General features: G+C 52.0%; 1 protein-coding gene across 1 annotated transcript in view; it reads right to left on the bottom strand.

Moving 5' to 3' along the window:
* PIEZO1 (piezo type mechanosensitive ion channel component 1 (Er blood group)) overlaps positions 1-21,593 on the bottom strand; it is a 144,087-nt gene that overhangs the window by 39,179 nt on the left and 83,315 nt on the right. The window contains exons 8-18 of the mRNA XM_084812771.1: positions 19,340-19,511; positions 17,647-17,733; positions 16,297-16,378; positions 13,340-13,443; positions 11,836-12,096; positions 10,343-10,454; positions 10,006-10,184; positions 8,461-8,609; positions 7,165-7,344; positions 5,866-5,963; positions 4,254-4,417 (exon numbers count right to left, since the gene is read on the bottom strand). Coding sequence (XP_084668897.1) covers positions 4,254-4,417; positions 5,866-5,963; positions 7,165-7,344; positions 8,461-8,609; positions 10,006-10,184; positions 10,343-10,454; positions 11,836-12,096; positions 13,340-13,443; positions 16,297-16,378; positions 17,647-17,733; positions 19,340-19,511 — 1,588 coding nt within the window. The remainder of the gene's footprint in view (positions 1-4,253; positions 4,418-5,865; positions 5,964-7,164; positions 7,345-8,460; positions 8,610-10,005; positions 10,185-10,342; positions 10,455-11,835; positions 12,097-13,339; positions 13,444-16,296; positions 16,379-17,646; positions 17,734-19,339; positions 19,512-21,593) is intronic.

The following is a 21,593-nucleotide window of genomic DNA, read 5'->3' as shown; positions in this document are numbered from 1 at the left end:
TGATTTGATTGTGGATGAGGGGGCTGACCTGGTATGTATTACTGAGACCTGGGTGGGGGAACTGGGAGGGGTCACTCTCTCCCAGCTGTGCCCTCCTGGGTACTCGGTGCAGCACCAACACCGACTTGAGGGTCGAGGAGGGGGGGTTGCCGTGGTCTATAGGAATTCAATCTCCCTCTCCAGGCTTCCTGCTCATTCAAGTGCAGATCTTGAGTGTTTATACCTTGTGTTGGGTACCCGGGACAGATTGGGGATTCTGTTGGTGTACCACCCACCCTGCTACCCATCAGACTCCCTGCCTGAGCTGACAGAGGTGGTCTCGGACTTGGTGTTGAGGACCCCTAGGACGATGGTCCTGGGGGATCTCAACTTCCATGCCGAGGCCGCTGTATCCGGGGCGGCTCAGGACTTCACGGCCGCCATGACAACCATGGGGCTGTCCCAACATGTCATCGGCCCAACGCATATAAAAGGACACACGCTTGATCTGGTTTTCTTGACTGGGCAGGAGGATGGTGATCTGAAAATGGAGGAATTAACATCTGTCCCTTTGTCATGGACAGATCACTTCCTGCTGAGGTTTAGACTCTTGGCAGCCTTCCCCCTCTGCAAGGGTGGGGGACCTATTAAAATGGTCCGCCCCCGGAGATTAATGGATTCCGATGGATTCCAGAGGGCTCTGGGGGATTTTCCTGCTGGTATGGCTGGTGCTCCTGTCGAAGCCCAGGTCGCTCTGTGGAATGCAGAGATGACTCAGGCGGTTGACACGATTGCGCCCAAGCGCCCTCTCCCTCTGAGCAGAGCCCGGCCAGCTCCTTGGTATACACCTGAGCTGAGGGCAATGAAGCAAGAAGGGAGACGGGTAGAACGCAGGTGGAGGAAAACTCGTGCTGAGTCTGACCAAACACAGGTCAGAGCCCACTATCGAGCCTACTCTGTGGCGGTGAGGGTAGAAAAGAGATAGTTTTGCATTGCATTGCAGTTTTTTTGCATTGCATTGATAGTTTTTGCACCAGCATTGCATCTTCTCAGTGTCGTCCAGCGGAGATTTTCCGAGTGGTTCACGGCCTGTTACATTCTGGGCCAGGGAGAGAGACGGTGTAACCCTGGGTAGCACACTGTGATGAGTTTGCACAGCACTTTGAAGATAAAGTTGCTCAGATTTGTCATGAATTGGTTGTATGATTAATGCAGTTCCATTGGTAAAGGTGTTCAGAGCACCGTCTGGTCCAGTTTTATTGGATGACTTTCAGTTATTGAGACCTGAGGATGCAGACAAGGTGCTTGGTCAAGTCCGATTGACCACTTGCGTGCTTGACCCTTGCCCTTCATGGCTTATTAAATCAAACAAGGAGGGGATGTCTGGCTGGGTCCAGGAGGTTTTAAATTCCTCCTTGAGAGAGGGAGTGGTGCCTGCCGCTTTAAAAGAGGCAGTAATTAGACCACTCCTGAAAAAGCCTAACCTGGACCCAGAGGATGTTAACAACTATAGGCCAGTGGCCAACATCCCCTTCCTGGGCAAGGTGCTTGAGCGGGTGGTTGTAGGACAGCTCCAGGCACTCTTGAATGAAACGGATTATCTAGATCCATTTCAATCGGGCTTCAGGTCTGGTTTTGGAATGGTAACTGCCTTGGTTGCCCTGTGGGATGACCTCTGCCGGGAGAGGGACAGGGGGAGTGCGACCCTGTTGATTTTCCTGGACCTCTCAGCGGCTTTTGATACCATCGACCATGGTATCCTTCTGGATAGGTTGTCTGGGTTGGGAGTTGGAGGCACTGCACTACAGTGGTTCCGCTCCTACTTGGATGGCCGATTCCAGAAGGTGGTGCTGGGGGATTATTGCTCTGTGCCATGGCAATTGTGCCATGGGGTTCCACAGGGCTCTATTTTATTCCCCATGCTGTTTAACATCTACATGAAACCGCTGGGGGAGGTTATCCGGAGGTGTGGGCTGAGGTGCCATCAATATGCGGATGACACCCAGCTCTACCTCTCTTTCTCGTCGAAACCAGGTGAGGCAGTGACTGGATGAGGGCCAATAAACTGAAAATCCAGACAAGATGGAGGTACTGTTAGTGGGTGGTTCGTCTGCCCGGCTAGGTGATATTCAACCTGTTCTGGAGGGGGTTGCACTCCCCCTAAAGGATCACGTTCGTAGTTTGGGGGTGCTCTTGGATCCAGAACTGTCACTTGAGGCACAGGTGAACTCAGTGGCGCGGAGCACTTTTTATCAGCTTAGGCTTGTATACCAACTATGCCCTTATCTGGACAGAGATAGCCTAGCTACAGTTATCCATGCTCTGATAACTTCTCGTCTGGATTACTGCAATGCGTTATACGTGGGGCTGCCTTTGAAAATGGTCCGGAAACTTCAGCTGGTCCAAAATAGGGCAGCAAGATTGTTAACAGGGACTGGCCTGCGAGCTCATATTACGCCAGTACTTTTCCAGCTGCACTGGCTGCCAGTCCATTTCCGGGCCCGATTCAAAATGCTGGTGTTAACAGTCAAAGCCCTTAACGGCTTGGGGCCAGGTTACCTGAAGGATCGCCGCCTCCCATATGTGCCTGCCCGGGCCTTAAGATCATCGTCAGCGGCCCTTCTCTGTGAGCCCCTGCCAAAGGAAGTGAGGTGGGTGGCTACTAGGAGGAGGGCTTTTTCTGCTGTGGCACCCCGGCTCTGGAATGAGCTCCCTAGTGAGGTTCGCCTGGCACCTACATTGTATTCCTTTCGGCGCCAGGTGAAGACCTTTTTATTTTCCCAGGCATTTTAGCATTTTAGCTTTCTAAATTTTTAGCTTTGCTGTTTTAAATCTGTATTTTAAACTCCTGCACTGCTGCTAGGTTTTATTGTGGTTGTATTGTTATATTGTGGTTTTAATGTTCTATATATTTTAAATTGTTTTATTGTGTGTTATTTGGTTTTAATTTTTGTTAACCGCCCAGAGAGCTTCGGCTATTGGGCTGTATAGAAATGAAATGAATAAATAAATAAACAAATTTATTTTACCAACTTCATTGGCTCCCAATTTGTTTCCAGGTCCGAACCAAACTGCTGGGGTTCAGCATTTTTAAAGCCTTAAATGGCTTGGCAGCCAGACCCTGCATCTGCCCATACAGAATCTAGCCACATGCTTGGATTTTTAGCAGAGACCCTGCTCCACACCCTCCCAATGTCTGAGGGGAAGCTGGCGGACAGGGCCTTTTTTCAGCAGAGGCACCACAGTTATGGAACACCTTGTCAGGATTGATTCTGAGCGTATGGAGATAGTTAGCAGTTCAGATTCAGAAGGGGAACAGCCAGAACTAGGGGAGGCATCTTCCCCAGCCAGTTCAGATATGGAGAGGTGTGCTTCTCAGGAGGCTAGCACCCAGATGGCTGGGCCTGAAGTGCCCCCCCCCCGAGAATCCAGGAGGAGAAGGAGGAGGAGGAGGAGGAGAGCACAGGGCATGACCTGAGGGATACTAGACTGCGGCGCAGAGCGAAGCGGGAGTCAGAGGTGGAGCTCAGACGGTCGACCCGGTTGGTGATGCGTGAGGGTCGACATAGGGGAGCATCATTGGATGGGAAGGGTTTCCCTCCCTAAGTTATTCTAGCCAGCAAGTCCCTGTTCAAACTGCTGGCAACTGTAGCTCCCACTTGGACCCCCTGCTGTTATTCCTTTGTAGCCTGAGAGCTTTCAGGGATTTGCATCTGTAATGAGCTGAAGCCTCCCTTCTTGTGTGTGTGTGCATGAGGGGGCAGGCAAGGGAACGTGACACACCTCACTCCAAGAAATCTGGCTCAACCCCTCTTGACAGACTTCCAGGCACCCACGGAAAACCCTCTTTTCATAAAGTGCCTCTGATTTCATGTCTGTCACTACAAGGGTGATCTCCTGCTCCTTTGTTGCTTTGCGCTTATTGCACTGTTGTTTGTTCTTAATTGTCATCACGATCTGGCGCGGAGGCTCGGTTATGGAGCAAGAAGGCTGGATTTTAAGAAATAAATAAAGCAGCATGAAAATGACCAGCAGTTCCATCCATCCCAGGAAGGCTCTGGGCAGGGGGAGACTGAGGCAGCCCCACACGTCACAGCAAGACATCCCTACAGGGAGAGGATCAAGCAAGCCAACAGCACCAAGGACTAGAAGACAAGGCCCTTTGCTTGCAGGTGCAAAGAGCAAGAAATCTGGCCATTTCCCTTTTTCCTTGCCTTCCTTCAACAGAGCCCTTCCCTCCGTCACTTTCCTCCGCCTCTTCCTTGCATCCTCACCTCCTGCAAAGCCACCCAGATGATGTAGAGCGCCACCAGCTTCAGGATGTGCAGTTCGAGCAGCCGCAGCACGAAGAAGCGGATGTGGCCGAGAATGTCTGAGAACTTCCCGCCCAGCACCATCAGGCGTTCCAGCACCAGGCCCCACTTGCTGGGCACACCCTCTGCAGTGGGAGAAACAGGGAGCAGGGAGCGCAGTGAGAAGCGGCTGAAAGCATCTAAAATCGCTGGATTGGGGTCTTTTTAAAACAGGGTGGGCAAATGTCAACCTTGTGGGATCTACTCTGCATGTTTTTTAAAAACTAGATCCCAGAGATCTCCTAACTGGAGCCTGGTGCAAAAGATATGCACTTAGAACTGAAGGATTCTGAGTCCAGGGATTTGTTTGTGTTTGCAGGTTCCTGAAAGGGAAGCCTCTTGAGGGATTCCATTAGCCTTTAGGTTAACCTTTGGATATTTGTGAGACTACTGCAGTTCCTTGCTTTTTCCATAACTAGATATTCATAGTGGAGCTTAGGTGCCCTTTTCAGTTTTTTACTGTTCAGATATACATGTGCTCTGGCATGTGTACACATTATTTTTGGTTTGGCAAGGTCCACAAATTTGTGCCTGAATTGGTGGCAACACTGCAATGTCCTATATGGTCTATAGATGTGAGAAACCAGGGTTGAAACATGTCTCTGTGTATATAAGCCTTTTTATATATTTTTTCATATACCTTTTTACATACTAGACCATTTTTATATACTAGACCACTGAAGAAGACCATAGGTCAAAGTGCTTTTGGTCATTTCTGGAACGGTTATTTGTGGTACTGCAAGATATTATTGCACAACAAAACTGCATTCTCCTCTACTATCTTTGAATGATGTTCTTGGTCTGCACAGATAAAATAATATTACCAGATTTTCTTTTGGGTATTATTTATCTTCACCAGTGTGCTTATTTCAATGGGTTCAACGCTTCCTTTTGTGTGCCTGAACAGAATGGAGCTCCCAGTCCTTCCACCCTGTACCTCCTGATTACCCCAAGATTTCTTCATTTCAGCAACATAATTTGGGGAGAGGGAGAAGTCATTTTGTTGCTGCTGCTGTTAAACCACTGGGAGTCAGAACCCCTTACTGGTTTACTGCAAATCACCCAGTAGATCCCAATCCATCTTTTGCCCAGGACTTTTAAAATGCCATCACCCTCCTCAAACTTTTGAGATTGCATGGGACACATTAGAAGGGAAGACAGGCCAAGCTGTGCACCCTTGAAATACAAAGGACTAAAGAAAACCAAAGTTGTTAGTTGCAATCCTTAAGGAGCATGTGGGTCTCAACCCTGTGGGCACATGACGGCCATCACGGAGCATTATACACAAGGAGCATTCAAAATGCCGGCTGTGGAGAGAGAGAGAGAGAGAGAGAGAGAGAGAGAAAGCCCCCCTTCCTACAAGCTGGGCAAGAGCATAACCCTTCTTTGCATCTTGCAACAAGAGAAAACAGAAACAGAGCATGGCCTTGGGGGCAAGGCACATTCCTAATTCTCCTCTTAGAGGCAGCAAGTTCTAGACAGACAAACCCCTTGGCTGCTTCTTCTTGCTGACCTGAAGAGGAACTCCACTTACCTTCAGACGCAGCATCAACTGCCTCTCCCGGTTCGTGGTCTTCAAACTCTCTATCCTTTACCTGCAGCAGCAACCGGCTACTGCTAACCTCTTCACCCCTAAAAATCAAGAGGAATGATGGCAAACAGGGCTTAGGGCAGAGAGACTCAGCTCACCTGGGGGAATTCCTGGAGTAGACACATTTTCTGAGTATTGGACAGGCAGCCAGGGGTTTAAAACCCTGTTTCCCTAGAATAGCTTGTAGCGGGTTGGTTGGTGAGCAAAAAATGTGGACTCCACAGCGTTCCCAAAATGTATAGAGACGTGTGTAGTTTAATTTAACCAGCAGTTTATGGTTAAGAAAGCAGACCTTTAAAACAGGCTGGTGATTCACAGCCTGCCTTGAAGCTGTTAATACCAGCTAAGTTATGTCATCCTGAAGGAAGAGGTAAGGGTGAATTGCCTTGAGTCTTACAGAAGTTCAGAGACTCCCCCACCCAAAAGGCAATTAGATTCTTGAAATGTTTCAAGAACCTTTGGGGTAACAGAGAAGCCCCCTTCTCTTGTGTGTGTGTGGGTGAGCCTGTTGGTGTGAGAGGGGAGGGGGAGAGGTGTTGCTCATGGGCTAGAAGGAAGCATCCAGCAGAGAAACTTCTAAGACCCAGCTTGCTGGCCCGCCCCTCGGTCTCACTCTAAGGAGGAACATGCATTCTACTGGCCTAGAGAAATGTGTGGCCCTAAGGAGCAGCCTTTCGTCCATTGTGGGGACCCCGACAGACACCCAGCTATGAGAGCTTGATCAGCTTGAAAGAGTTGTGAACTTTCTTTGCATGTATATGTTCTGCATCCATTTTCTATCAATAAACAGTCATCTTTTTGAACAAGTGGCTTGTTTCTTCTTGGCAATTAAAAGAATCTGTTCGATGGCTAGGACCTGACAGAATCAGAACCCAGATCCAACACATGGTGTTCCCTAACCAGGTGCCCTCCATATGCATTGGTCTACAGCTTCCATCATCCATTGCCACCATGGCCAATGGCATGCTTAACTGGAGGGGCTGGGAAGCCTTTTCTGAACCACTTCCTCCAAAGCCCACCTTCAAAACCCCAACTTTCCCCTGTCTGAACTGCTTCCATACTCATTCCCAGCTGTAACTGAGCTTCCAAGGGTGTAAGTGCATTTGTTCCTGGTCAGCCCCAGCCCTTCCCTCCCGTGCCCATTGGCCATGCAGGCTGGGGAATGATAGGAGTTATAGTCCAGCACATTTGGAGGGAAACTGGGTTGGGGAAAAGGCTGCCTAAAGGGGGCACGCCACTTACCCCGGGGGCTGAGGGCCACGCAGCCCCGGTGCAAGAACATGCTCCAGATCAGTGATGCGCATGAAGGGGCAGTGGAAGTAATGCAGCTGCAGGATGCAGGCCAGCAGAAAGAAGCCTGGGATGAAGATGCTGGAGAAGAGCTCGGAGACGCTGAACTGCTCCAGACCCAGGTCGCTCAGTCTAGTGAGGGGGGAGGCAAAGAGGATGTGAGAAAGCTCGACCAGGGCTGTTAAGGGCTGGATTCTGGCAAGTTCTCGGGGGCTGCATTCCAGGGAGGAGCTGAAGGTGAGAGGGGGTGGGGCCAAAGGTGACAGGGTAGAGCACTGAACACCAAAAATACCAGCTTATTGTAGCTGAAAGCTCTGATGGCCAGCCACTGAGCCTTCAGAGAGGCATTTCAAGCTTTTAGAACGGGGGGACCCTACACAAATGCTGGGAAGCCCCAAATGACCAGCAGTTGGGGGAAAAGGGGTGGGGCCAGGGGAATGGGGCATGACTATCTGGGGAAACCAGGAGAGCCGGATTTGGACCCCGATGGGCTGGGTTTGAACTCTATGCCTGAGGTTCTGTACTCCTGTGCTAGAGAGACCTGGAAAAAGGTGCCCCAAACCAACCAAACAAAAAGCAGCCACAATGATCAGGGAGCTGGAGCAACTCCCCCATGTGGAAAGGCTGCAGCACTGGGGCATTTTTAGTTTAGGGGGGAAAACTAACTGGGGAGGGGAGGGAGAGCACAGAGCCTGAGAAGGAGAAGCATGGTGTGGGAAAAGTGGAGAGAGAGCGGAAGAGAACATCTTTCTCCTTCTCTTCTAATACTAGGTCCTCGAATGAAGCTGTCTGGCAGGAGATTCAGGACAGACCTGAGGAAGCCCTTCCTCACTACGAGGGATTCAGGGGGATCACCATGAGCTCAGATGCCTCTAAAAGGGACACGTTCGAGGAGGAGGAGGAGGAGGAGGAGGAGAGCTCTAGTGTGGGCTAGTGGTCAAGATGGCTCTGTGTATCTCCCACGTTCAGAGGCAGTGTCCCTCAGCAGACCAGTTGCTGGGGAACACAGGCGGAAGGGTGCTACAGGTGCACTTGGGTCCTGCTTGGGGTCTTCCCACTGGGGCAGCTGGTTGGCCACTGTGGGAACAGGCTGCTGGACTGGATTGGTCTTTGCCCTGATCCAGCCAGGCTCTTCCGAGTCTTGAGGAGACCTAGTGAGATCCCAGCGCTGGTGGTGGGGGGACTCAGCGGGCCTTTTTGCCCACACACTTACACCACCAAGGGTGCCAGGGATGTGACGCCACTCACTGCTCATCTGTTAATCCCGTGAAGTTCCGCCAGTACATGGGGAAGTCCTCAAACTGGAAGGTGTAAACAGCAATGAGCACCAGCATGGTGTAGGCCACCACAAGCCACCAGAAGGCCTTCAAGAGTGTCCGCCAGAGACTGTAATACACCTGCAGAGGAAGTGCATGAGGCATTGGAGTGGGCTGGGAAAAAGAGGCATGGGGCAGGCCCACAAGGCAGGGTCCCCCACATACACCCACCCACCCACCCACCGACTCACCTGTTCCTCCAGCCCAAACTCCAGGGGAGCCGACAAGCCCCCAGGAAAGAGACATTGAGAGATGGTTGCTCTGAGTCAGTCTTCCCCAACCTGGTGCCCTCCAGATGTGTTGGACTGCAACTCCCACAATCCCAGCCAACTTAGCCAACGTTGGCCATCGGGCAACTGACGCAAACCGTGTGTTGCCGTCCCCTCTGCCACCCAGGCTGTGGGCTATCCCAGCAGCACTGAAATAAGTTCTCAAACGTCGCTAGCCTGTACACCAGCCTTCCCCAACCTGGTGCCCTCCAGATGTGTTGGACTACAATGCCCAGCATTCCTGACCACCAGAGGGACCAGAAGGCTGCTGTACGTCCACCACATGGTCGTAAAAGCAGTGGTCGAAATATCCTACAACAAAATTCCCTTCACACCTCCAGGCTGACAATTAAGTCACCAGAAACCCCCCTTACAGATTGCCACCAGCATCTGACAACTACATGGAGTAGATCTTGGACTGTTTGAGGAGCAAGGAGGAAGTGTCAAGGAACCCCGGGGTGAAAAAGAGAGTTGCAAGACATCTCTTCAGGGGCTTGCATGAGTTCTCAGGGCAGCCCTCTCCAACCGGGCACCCTCCAGATGTGTGGGACTTCAACTCCTATCAGCCACAGCCAGCATGGCCAATGGGCAAGAATCCTGGGAATGGCAGTCCAAAATATCTGGAGGGCACAAGGTTGGGGAAAGCTGGTCTTAGGGTTTCACGATGCAAAGTTTGGTATAGTGCCATTAGAACGATGTTCTTGGACGGAGGGGCCGTAGCCCAGCGGCAGAGCATGTGCTTTGCAGGCAGAACGGCCCCAGGTTAACAGTCTGAAGCAACTTCAATTAAAAAATCAGGTGGCAGGTAATCGGAAAGGCCCTTCTCTGCTTGTGACCTTGGAGAGCCGCTGCCAGTCAGTGTCGACAGTATTGGGTAGAGGGACCAATGCCCTGACTCAGTACCTTGCGACCACTTTCCGCCACTGCTTTGCCACCCCTTTGGGAGGGGCCATGGCTCAGTGGCAGAGCCCCTGCTTGGCATGCGGAAGGTCCCAGGTTGGATTTTCAGCATCTCCAGGTAGGGCTGGAAAGACTCCTGCCTGAACCCCTGGAGAGTCACTGCTGCCTGTCAGCGTTGACAATGCTGGGCTAGATGGACCAAGGGCCTGACGTTCCGATGTTCCTGTGCCAACACCTTAAACTTGTCACACCCTGCCAGTCACTCCGCTGGGTTGCCCACACCTCTCCCAGCCAGTCCCAGCTCTTACCTGGAAGAGGGTTAGGCAAAGAAGGAAGAGGAACATGTAGACAATCTTGTAGACAACCAGGCGTCCAGCAAAGCTGACGACAATGAACATGCCTGCGCACACCAAGATCCAGAACTTGGCGTAGAAGCCCATCACATACGCCCCCAGGATCTTCAGCACATCCCGCTTGCGGCCTGGCCCTGAAGGGGGTTGGGTGGAGAGAAATAGTAGCTCAAGATCCAGGGCGCCATCGCAGAACCCCAGTGCTTAGTCACATGGTGGCACCACGGGGCTTTCTTCTTTTTTAAAAGCAAATCCAGACCGACTGACCCACTGGTCTTGGGGGCCCAGTTCTCACCCAAGTCGGCAACCGTCACCTCCATCAAGGGTGTATGGGGGTGCTTCTTTTTCAGCAGCTTCTCTTTCACAAATTGCCGGACCAGGAGCCAGAAGGTCAGGGTGTACAGGAGCTGCAGGGAAAGACAGTGGGAGGTGGGAGGGAGTCAGTGCCAAGGACACGGGAAAACTAGAGCACGTGCAGAGGAGGTCAACCAGGATGCTGAGGGGTTTAGGAACCAAGTCTTACGAGGAGCAGCTGAAAGAGATGAGCGAGTTTAGCCTACAGAAGAGAAGATTAAGGGGAGACATGATGGTGGTCTCTACATATCTGGAGGACCATCACACAGAAGATGGACCAGGCTCGTTCCCTGTTGCTCCAGAGGGAGGACTAGAACCGATGGGTGGAAATTGCAGGGAACCAGATTTTGGCTAAACGTTAGGAGAAACTTCCTCATGGGAACAGCTGTACAACAATGGAGCTGACGGCCACAGGAGGTGATGGACTCTCCTTCACTGGAGGTATTTAAGCAGAGGCTGGAAGCTCATCTGTCAAGGATGCCGTAGTAGCATCCTAGATAGCAGGTCCTGCGCTGTGCAGGGGGTTGGATTACAGGACCTCCAAGGCACAAAGGGTACAGGTGCAGTAAGTCTCTCCACATCATTACGGTGGAATCCCCAAAGCTATAAGCTGAGGAATACATCTGGACAGACTTGCCCTTTGATGCTCATGGGTTTTGTTACAGATTAATACCAATTTCAGGCACTTGGTTGTGCTGGAACAGCTGGGCAGCCATGAGGATATAATGGAAAGCTGTGAAAAAAAATCACAGCAAACCGCTCTCCTCGTTCAGCTTGTCATGCCACAAAAGAAGTAGGATGAACCCCCCCACACACCTTTTAGCAAAACACCAGCCTCCACCACGCGGGTGTTGAACCTCAGGTCAAATCCAGCCTGCTGGTGTTCCCCAGATGGCCACACCCCCTCCCCTTGGCCACACCAGTTTCCCTGTCCACCAGTTGTTTGGTGGTTTCATGGCTTCGGTGCAGCTCTTTCCCCATTCTAAAGGGCTGAAATGCCTCTCCTAAGGCTGAGTTACTGGCAGGAAGAGCTGGAAGCCACAATAGGCTGGTAATTTTGGCCTCGCCCCTTTTGCTTTTGGCCCCGCCCACTGCTTCTCATGCCCCTGAGAACTTGTCCAAAGTTGAATGCAGCCTGCGGACTGAAAGAGGTTCACCACCCTGCTCTAGAGTAGAGGTAGGCAACATGGAGCCCTCCAGATGTTTTGGACTACCGTTCCCATAGTCCCTGCCCATCAGCCATGCTGGCTGGAATCTATGGGAGTTGTAGTTCAAAGCAACTGGGGGGCCCAACGTTGCCTACCCCTGCTCTCAAGAGAGACTGAAAGCAAAAGCAGCACGAAGAAAAGAAGAAAAGGTTGTAGGGGGAGAAAAAGGAAGGCCGGACAGATGCAGACATACATATAGGACAGAGACGTTACGTATCGTCTGTACCTTGGCTCCCAGGTACAGACAGGGGAACGGGGGTCGCACCAGCCCCAGCTGTTCCAGGGGCATGAAGCCAACCCTGGTGGGCAACTCCGGCTCCAGGTCCATGCCCCAAACGTACTGCAGGCTGCAGAGGGCGATGCCGTAGAGGAGGATGAAGGGCGAGCACAGCATGGCAAAATGGTGCCTGTTCCGCACGATCCAGATGAGGCAGGCCCAGAGCAGCAGCACGAAGGTCAGCCAGCTGTGGTAGGTGATGCTCCACACCTGGGAAGGGACAGCACAAGGAGTGAGTGGACTTGGCCGCCTTTCTCTTACAGTCTATGATCCCAGAGAGCACAGCCTCCCCCAAACCTGGAACTGTCCAGGTGCCTTGGACTACAACATCCACGGTGTAGACTAAGATGATGGGGGTGTAGACTAAGACATCTAGAGGCCGATACAGCACTATCCTATTTTTATACCTTTCATTCATTGCACACCACTTTGGAAAACTGGCCTAGCTGGGAAGCGAGGTACAAATTCTGGAAAAAAAAGGAATTCCTTGTACAACAGGGGTGAGCAACTTTTGGTCCTCCAGATGTTTTGACCTACAGCTCCCATCATGCTTCACCATTGGCTATACTGGCTCGGGCTGATGGGAATTGTAGGCCAACAATATCTGGAGGGCCACCAGTTGCCCACCCATGTTATACAAAGTGACCAGGGGGAAAACAAAACGGGATTTCCTTGGCCCTGCAAACTGGGATAATTTGTTTATTTATTTAAAATATTTCTTGGCTGTCTTTTGGGGCAGGAGCCCTGCCAAGGCCACCTACAACAATAAAACACACAGTAAAAACAGCAGCAGCAGCAAGCGTTCTAAAAAACAACAAACACTAGCATGAAATAAACCTTACAACAGACAACTGCAGCTACAGCCCAGTCCAACAGAAGCATAACCAGGGGAAGGTAGGAGTAAAATAATAAGTTTTCAGGGCCTTGCTTACAGCCTGTAACAAGATGCTGATGGGGTTGGGGAGAAACATACCCCCACCCACAGGATTTTAAACTATGGCCATCCAACACTCTAGTGAGTACTTTAACACTTGAAGGGGGGACTTAGCTTTTGAGGACAACGTGCCCTCTCCAACCACTAGGTAATTATACTCAATTTGGCTTCTCTTGACTCCTTGCCTAGCATACCACCCAAAATTAACCTCCACCTTTGCTGATATGAGGACTACCATATTTCTCTTTATTTCTGCTCTCTGCTTTTGCAGCCCTGTTTGCAGGCTACAAAACTGCGGCATGTTTGGCAATGTTCGGGGGGGGGGGGATTCTTTAAAAAAACGGTTCCACGTGTGAGTGTCCACGTGCATGAGGCTCGCTGTGCTAAGTGTTTGTGGCAGCTATGGCTCTGGAGTTTTGTTCTTTCTTTAAACCAGCAGCTCTCTGTTATCCTCCCTCTCTCCTCCCTGCCACCCCAATATCTCCCGGCACACGGCCCCAGCCCCTCCGCTTTGCTTACCATCATGGCAATGAGAGCACAGACGTAACTCTGGTTCATGATCACGTGGCCGAGCGAATGCAGCAGTACCAGCTTCTCTTTGTGATGCTCCTGCTTCCTGCCGGCTACAAGGAGGGGGGTCATAGGGCACAATCCAGCCACCCACGCAAAAAAGGGGGCTCGTGGGTAGGTAAAACGCAGTGCTCAATGACCTACAAAGCTACCTTACACCGAGTCAGACTAGGGGCATCTCTACACCAGCCTAAAATCCTGCATTTAAAATGGGGCTTTCTGCTTCCGCTTTAAATGCAGGCTCACAAGTCCCTTTTTCACCCGCTTCCTTTCCCTGCCTCCCTTTCCCCCTCCTTCTCCCCGTATCGGAGTCTTCCATTATCTTTCATTGATCTCGCTCCTCTTCTTGCCACTTTTCAGGGAGGGAACTCAAGCGGAAGACAAGCGGGGGGGGGTGTCATTTGATAGTTCATGATCTGCGATCTATTTAAAAATGGAACAAAGGGCACTTAGTGCAGGAGACACCTTGAATGATCACGGCGTCATGTAAAGAGCCCGCAAACATCCGTGAGGGAGCCATCTCAATGGCAGGAGAAAAGCTCCATGTGAAGAAAGCCCAGGAGACCATATGGCAATGTGCTGCGATTGGCAGCATCTCTTGGGGATCTCTGGCCTTTCCCAGTGTGAGGATGCAACAGATTTGATTCTGGGACCTTCTGCAAAGATTATGAACTGCCTTGTACTGTCCACCTGAGAGCCCTGTAGCTGGAGATGCCAGCGACTGAACCTCCTGCATTGGGCTGCCTCCATAACTCTCACCAGCAGCAGCCATTCCAGCAGGCCAAAGCAGCGGGAGATGAGATGAGAAGCAGAGCCATCTCATCAGCCCCACTGAAAGCCCACCTGCCTCCCCCCCCCTCCCCATCCTTTCTTCCTTTTGTGCTTTGTTTTGTTTTCACTTTTTAGACTGTAAGCCTGCAGGGGCAGGGACTGTCTCGCTCTCTTGTTTTTACTGATTGCTTGTAAGCCACTCCAGCAGCCCTTTTGGCTGAGAAATGGGATAGCAAGCCTTTCAATAAATCAATAAATAATGCCTGAGCTGTTTCACAAAGCTTTGCAAATGCAAGAGGCTGATTCTGGGATCTCCTGCGAGCCAAGCCAGTGCCTAGCCATCGAGCTATGAGGCCACCCCGGCATAACAAAACAGCTTTATGCTGAGTCGGGCTATTGGTCCATCTAAGCCCAGGAGTGATCCCTCTTCAAGGCCTTTTGCAGGTACCCAAGATCACTTTCACAGGAGATGCCAAGGACGGAAGCTGGGGCCTTCTGCATGCAAAGCCCTGTGGTTCCACCACTGAGCTATTTCCCCATCTTGGGGGCTGCAGCTGGTTTGCCAAGGCCTTCTCCCCTCCCCCCAGCTTGCAGAGGAAGCCATAAAGCCACCAAAAGGTCTACTGCCTCAGCATCCTGCTTCCAACAGGGAGCAGCCAGGAGCTTCCAGAAACTCATAAGCAGGGGAGGATAGGAATGGGCACCTGACCTGACCTGACCTGACCGGGCTACCAGCACCTGACCAAAGGCCTCTCTAGTCCAGCATTCTGTTCACTCAGTGGCCAACCAGCCACCTACGGGAAGCCCCCCAGCAGGGCAGGAGCGCCACAGCCCCTTCCACTCGCAGTCCCCAGCAACTGGTATACAAGGCATCCTGCCACTGAAAGCAAAAGGGGCACCAATACCCCTGTGGTGATGCCTTTCAACCACTAGGAAGCAGCATTGCCTCACACCAATCCAGTCCAGGACGCTTTCAGGAGAGCGAAATGCCAAGCGAGTGACCCACACAGCTAACTTCCACTCCTATGCTCAGCATGGACTTGGGGAAGCACATGGCCTCCTGTTTCCCCTCCCCATTGCTCTGGGACAGCATGAACTCTTGGGCAGAGGGGTTAGGGGGGCCACAGCTCAGCGTGACAGAGCCCCGGCTTTGCAAGCAGAAGGTCTCAGGTTTGATCCCCGGCTTCTCCAGGGAGGGCAAGGAAAGACTCCTGCCTGAAACCCTGGAGAGCCGCTGCCAGTCAGTGTCGACAGCACTGGGCTAGATGGACCAATGGCTTGACTTGGCATGAGGCAGCTTCCGACATTCCTATGCTAGCACTCCGCAGCATCAGCACCAAAGATTGGTTGGAGAGCTTGACTTTCATTCTGGACCTCACTGCCTGCCATATTTTACTGTGTACAATTCAATTTTGGAGAAGCTCTCAGGAGCCACGTTCCAGTGCTGGGCAGGGCCAAAGGGGTGGTGCCAAAATAAAAAAAGACCACCCTGTTTTCGCTTAAAGCTTGGATGGCCAGTAACTTAGGAGGGGCATTTCAAGCTTTGACAATGGGGAAATACCTACACAAAAGCTGAGAAACCCGCAAACAATTGGGGGAAAGAGGTGTGATCGCCTGGGAAACTGCAGAGGACTGCATTAGGACCCCAGGGAGGCTGGATTTGGCCCAGAAGCTGGAGGTTCAACATCCCTGGTTTGCACCTTGTCCTTCGTCCAAGGAGCTCAGAGTTGCTAGGACCTGAGCTCTGCTCCGGACAGAGCTGCTTGACTTCATATGCAAAACTATAAAGCGGGTGCTTCTGGATTACTTGGAGCCCAGGGCTGAGCGCTGGGGGAAAACCCTGGTTTTGTTTTTGTTTTTTTGCTGTCTGAACTAGCAGGAGGCTCCAGACGTTTTGGACTACAACTCCCAGCATCCCTGACCACTGGCTGTGCTGGCAGGGGCTGATGGCAGTCAAAGTCTGAAACAACTGGAGGGCACCATGTTGGGGTCAGCCGTTCTAGATTCTGCAGCCACAGTGGCTTGTAGCTGCCACGTGGCACCACAGGGGAGAGACTTTTGCAAGCTGGCCTGAATGAGGGACAGATAGAGGAATGAAGGTGGACAGTCCCTGGAGCCTCCGCAGTGGCCCTTACCTGGCTGGCCAGCCTCACCGATCACATGCACGGTGCAGTTCTCTGCATCAGCACTAGCACCTTCAGTCTCATTCAGGATCAGCTGTGGATGGAGCGGGCGGGTGGGCAGGAAGAGAGAAAAATGTCGAGGCAAAATGACACCCAACAGCAGCAGCAGCCAACATCTGGATATATTCAGTGGGCTGTTCAGCTACCCTGGAGGTACCAAGACCAGGGCGACGCCTTCCATAGGGGTAGCCGTGTTAATGCAATGCAGCAGAACCCACCGAGAGCCCCATGGCACCTTAAAACAGCTTTTCCCGACCTGGTGCCTGCCAGATGTTTGGGACCACAACTCCCCGCATGCCTGACCGCTGCTCATGCTGGTGCGAATTGATGTCCAAAACATCTGGAGGGCACCAGGTGAGGGAAGGCTGCCCGAAAGGCTAACAGATTTATTACGGCAGAAGCTTTCACGGGCTAGAGAGCACTTCTCCAAGCAGATGAAGCGTTATCCTCTACTGGCAGACAGACATGTGGGAACAGAAGGGGGAAATCTAAGCGTGGCCAGTGGCCACGAAACACGAGGAGTGCAGCCTGTGACATCTGCAAAGCTCAAGCAAGCGTACTGGAGCAGATGAGGGACACGTCCCTCTCTCTCCCGAAATGGGGTTAGAAGGGCCAATGGTGAAACTCCCATTCGGCCCAGACAAAAAATGGGTGGTGGTGGGGGGCATAACAGTGCTTTGAAGGAACAGAGAAATGAAACAAACAAACAAACAACAAACAGAGAGCACAGATGGTCTGCCTCAGGAAAGCATAGCAAACAAGGAGAGGGGAGAACTCCAGGAGAGTAAAGAACAGATGGACACACACTTCCTGAGTGATGCTCAAGTCCTGGCCTATAAGTGCAGGAGGAGAATGAGGAGGTTGCGTTCTGGACTGTACCACTGCACACTCTGAGGGTGGGGGAAAGGGATGCCACATCTGAATGCTCCACCATGGTTTTTTTTAAAAAACTCCCCACAAGTAGAAAACTAACACATCAGGGACAAAAATTCTAGACCATCTCTGCTTGCGAGTTTTCTGCTTGGAGAGAGGGCTCTCTCTAACTTGTAGAGGAGTATTCAAAAATGTGGTGCCCTACCTGCAGAGTGAGGTGGTACGGTCCTCTCTACCACCTCCTTCTGCCGCACATATAGACCAAGCCTGCTGTTCAGGCAAGTAGTGTTGAGCCTGACATCTCCCCACGGCGTTGCCCCTGAGGCCTCAGCCCCTTTCCCACCTCCTGGCTTGGAGGCCTTAGCAGTCAGAGCAAAACGAAAACCCACTGCCACCTCACACAGCCAGCATGGGGCTCTCTCCCCTCACCTTCGCATCTTCAGCCAGACCATCTCGGTCCGTGGACCAATTCTCCATCTCCACCGAGTCCAAGGTGGAGCCTGTAGCATCTCTCCGCTTAAAAACGAAAACAAAAAGCAGGGCAGGGAGAACTGAAGTCAGGATGGTGATCTTAAAAGAGCAGGGGGAAAGGGTTCCAGCAACCTCGCTAGGCTTCCCTGGTCCCTACCCAGAAACCAACCCGCCGCAATCCCACTGATATGTGGGTGGATCTGTAGTGATTGTGCAATGGGCAGGGAGGGACCTGAACCGCTTGTTCAAACCCCTCTCACAGGTACTACCGCCAGCATAATCAGAATAATGGAGTAGTCAAAGAACACTTTTTCTAAGGGCTCAAAGCCTCTCACTGACATTATTCTCAGGAATTGTTAAAACAACCCTGCAAGGTTATTGTCTTCATATTATAACTGGTGCGGGATGAGCTTAAAGCAGGGGTGTTGAACCTCAGGCCCACAGGCCAAATCCAGCCTACCTGGGGTCAAATCCAGCCTGCTGGGGTTCCTCTGATAGCCTCACCCCATTTCCCATGACCACCAGTGGTTTGGTGGTTTTCCGGCTTTTGCACAATTTCCCCCCCCCAAGGTTGCAACACCTCTCCTAAGGTTTAGGAACTGGCAGGAACAGCCCGACAGTAAAATATGCTGGCATTTGGGGTGTTTTGGTCCTGCCCCTTTGCCTTAAGCCCCGCCCACCACAGGAATGCAGCCCCCAAGACCTTTTCTGAAATGGAATTTGGCCATCGGCTGAAAGAGGTTTAGCACTTAGATTCCTGCATTGAGCAAGGGCCCCTGCCGACCCTACTATTCTATGATTCTATGACCCCTGCTGTAGAGACAGCAGCTTGTTTAAAGCTGCCTAGGTGGTTTGTGGCTAAAGTCTGAATGCGGAACGTGAAGCTCACAGCACGTAAGCTGTGCAGAACCCCCCTGCCTCCACCCCCCACCGCTCAGTTTCCATCTCTCCCTTTGTATGGTTAATGAAACCCTATCCGAGAGTTGTGCTGGGGACTTGCTCACTTCTTCCCAGGTGCTGTTCTCCTAGATCCGGCAGCCCTCTGTAAGATGCGCTGCTGGACCACAGCCCAAGGTGCATGTTTTTGAAACCGTCAAGGAATGAGGACATAAGAACATAAGAAGAGTCCTGATGCTGGATCAGACCAAGGGTCCGTCTAGTCCAGCATCCTGTTCACACAGTCACCAACCAGCTGTTGACCGGGAACCCACAAGCAGGGCATGAGTGCAACAGCACCCTCCCACCACGTTCCCCAGCAACTGGTGCACATAGGCTGACTGCCTCTGGTACTGGAGGTAGAACACAGCCATCAGGGCTAGTAGCCATTGATAGCCTTCTCCTCCAGGAATCTGTCCAACCCCCTTTTAAAGCCATCCAAACTGGTGGCCATCACTACATTGTGGTAGTGAATTCTATAGCATAACTGGACAGTTTAACTGAGTCAAGCAGGGAGAAGTTGAGCCATTCCACCAGCCCCGCTGAAAGACTTCATTCCCCCCCGCTTCCCTCCCCATTCCTCTTTCCTTGCATGCCGTGTCTGATTAGGTTGTAACCCTGCAGGCAGGGGCTCTGGGAGCCTTTTTGTCTGAGGAGCAGGATAAAAAGGCTTTAAATAAGTGAACGGGAGGGACTCTGGGCCAGCATAACTCACCTGTTCGTTGGGGTGCAATCTGCGGAGTTTTACCAGGGTGGCCAAGACATAATAAAGCAGCAGCAGGATTCCTGGGTTGGCATACACGGGCCAGGGGTGGCTGACATCCAGGAGCAGTGCGTTGGGCTTGTTGCAGTCCACGTGCAGGACAATGGCCTTCAAGCCAAACAACCTGCAGGGAGGGTGATAAATGCAGCAGTCAGGCTCAGTGACATGCTGAGGTTCTGTATTTACTGAATGTACGGAACACCTCGTAAAATAGATTTGTCTAGGTGTTCTACAAAAACACAGATTAGGAAGAAAATTGCAATGAAATCAATAGTATAAAACAGAAATGTGCCACAACGCAACACAGAATACAATATCCAGCGTAAGGAAAAACCCAGGTTGCGGGGACTAAAATAATGAAACACAGGAATGCTAAAAATGTATTAAAAATACTTTTAAAACTTTTGATCTTTAACATCTTAAGAGCCTTGTGGTCCTGCTCTTTGGACAAAAAGGATCCCAGAGGCCTTGCCTGCAGGCTTATAATCTAAAAGACATGAGCTTTGCAGGGCCACCGAAAAAGCCCTCACTCTTGTGGCTGCCCCCAGAGTGAGGGGGGACTTTAAGAAGGGCTTCTAAGTATGGGAAGGAACATAGGGGAAGAAGGGTTCCATCAGGATGGCGTAACACTTCTGGCTTCCCCCCAAAGAACTCTGGTGATGGCAGCATTCCTGAGAGCAGCTTCAGAGATTACCTGAAGCTGCCCAGCTCATCGCACTCAGAAGGGTCTGCGTCCGGCCAGCAGTGCTAGTTAGTGACGCCTGCAGGAGATTATTTGCACTTTGACCGGTAACTGCTTGCCAGAGATCCCAGCCTCAGCCACCCAGCTGCCAAGTGGAAGGCATCGCTGCCTTCTACCAAGCCAAGGCCAGTCGTCCATCTAGCCCAGCACCGTCTGCTCTGGCTAGCAGCAAGTCTCGGGGTCTTGGGCAGAGGAGGGTCTTTTCTCATCACCTGCTCCCACCTGACCCTTTTATCTTTGGAGTTGCCATAGATCGGTCTTCCCCAACCTGGTGCCCTCCAGGTGTTTTGGACAACAAGTCCTATCCTCCTTGGCCACCAGTCATGCTGGCTGGGGATGGTGGGGCATGTGGTCCCAAACATCTGGAGGGCACCAGTGTGGAAAGCTGCCCTGGATCGAACTCAGGACCTTCTGCATGCAAAGCAGAGGCTCTACCACGGAGCCTTGGTCCCTTGGAGGGCAGGCCATGCAGGGCCGTGGGCACTTCAATGCTGGGCCCGCGAAGCGCCCCAGTGTGACAGCCTGCAAGGTCAAAGGCGTTTATATCATTTAAAAAAAATCAGGGGGCCACGGCGCTCCCCCTGAACCCAGAGACATTCGTAGGAAGTATAGAAGGCAGGCAGCCAGAGGCCAACATGGTGCTTTGGCCACCTCTGGGGGGAAAAGGAGGGAGGAAGGAAGGAAGGAAGGAAGGAAGGAAGGAAGGGGGAGGAAGAAGGAAAATAAAAAGGAAAGAAGGAAAAAAGAAAGGAAGGAGGGAAGGAAGGAAGGAAAACAGAAGGAAAGAATGAAGGGAGGAAGGGAGGGAGAGACAGGCCCCTTGCCATGCCTGGTGGGGTGGGGGAAGCATGCAGATGGTGGCAGGGAAACCTTGGGAGGGCTGAGGGTGACCTGATGGAGTGGCTGGGGTGGGGAAGGGTGCAGAGAGCAATGGGAAAATGAGGGAGGTCTGTGGGGAACCCAATGGGGGTGGAGAAAGCAGGGAAAGGAGTGTGTGTGTGTGGGGGGGGTCTGCTCCCCACAGATGCTGGGCACCTTCAAAGCATGCTGGGAAAGGAGTGCTCACAAGCCATGCCCCCCGCCCCAGTTTCTGAAGTCTGATTCTGCAATACAGGGATTGCAAGCTTTTGGGGCTTCTGCAAGGCAATAAATGGCACGCAGTGCACATTTGTGCACTACGCTTTCACACGTGCTGCGTCCCCAAACTTTGAGTGTGTTGCTTACAATGAATCTCAAAAGCCACAGGTAAGGCTGCAAAAAAACGAGATGGGAAACCGCCCCACACCTGCCAGCCAACCGACTTTCCCACGGGAAACCCTGCACGCTAAGAGAAAGGGGCAGAGCACGCGGCCCCCATTCATCCTGCAGATGCCTGTCCGGAGAGCCAGGGAGGTTCAAGGTGGCTGGACCAGCAAAAGCGCCCTGCTTTGATCCTGAGCTGGCTTTCCACGAGGGAGGAGACCT

Source organism: Heloderma suspectum, chromosome 8 (genome assembly GCF_057233095.1).
Source record: "Heloderma suspectum isolate Gila_16-S chromosome 8, 16-S_ref, whole genome shotgun sequence".
Lineage (NCBI taxonomy): Eukaryota > Metazoa > Chordata > Lepidosauria > Squamata > Helodermatidae > Heloderma > Heloderma suspectum.
The sequence above is the reverse complement of the archived record's forward strand: the minus strand, read 5'-3'. Positions and strand labels throughout refer to the sequence as shown.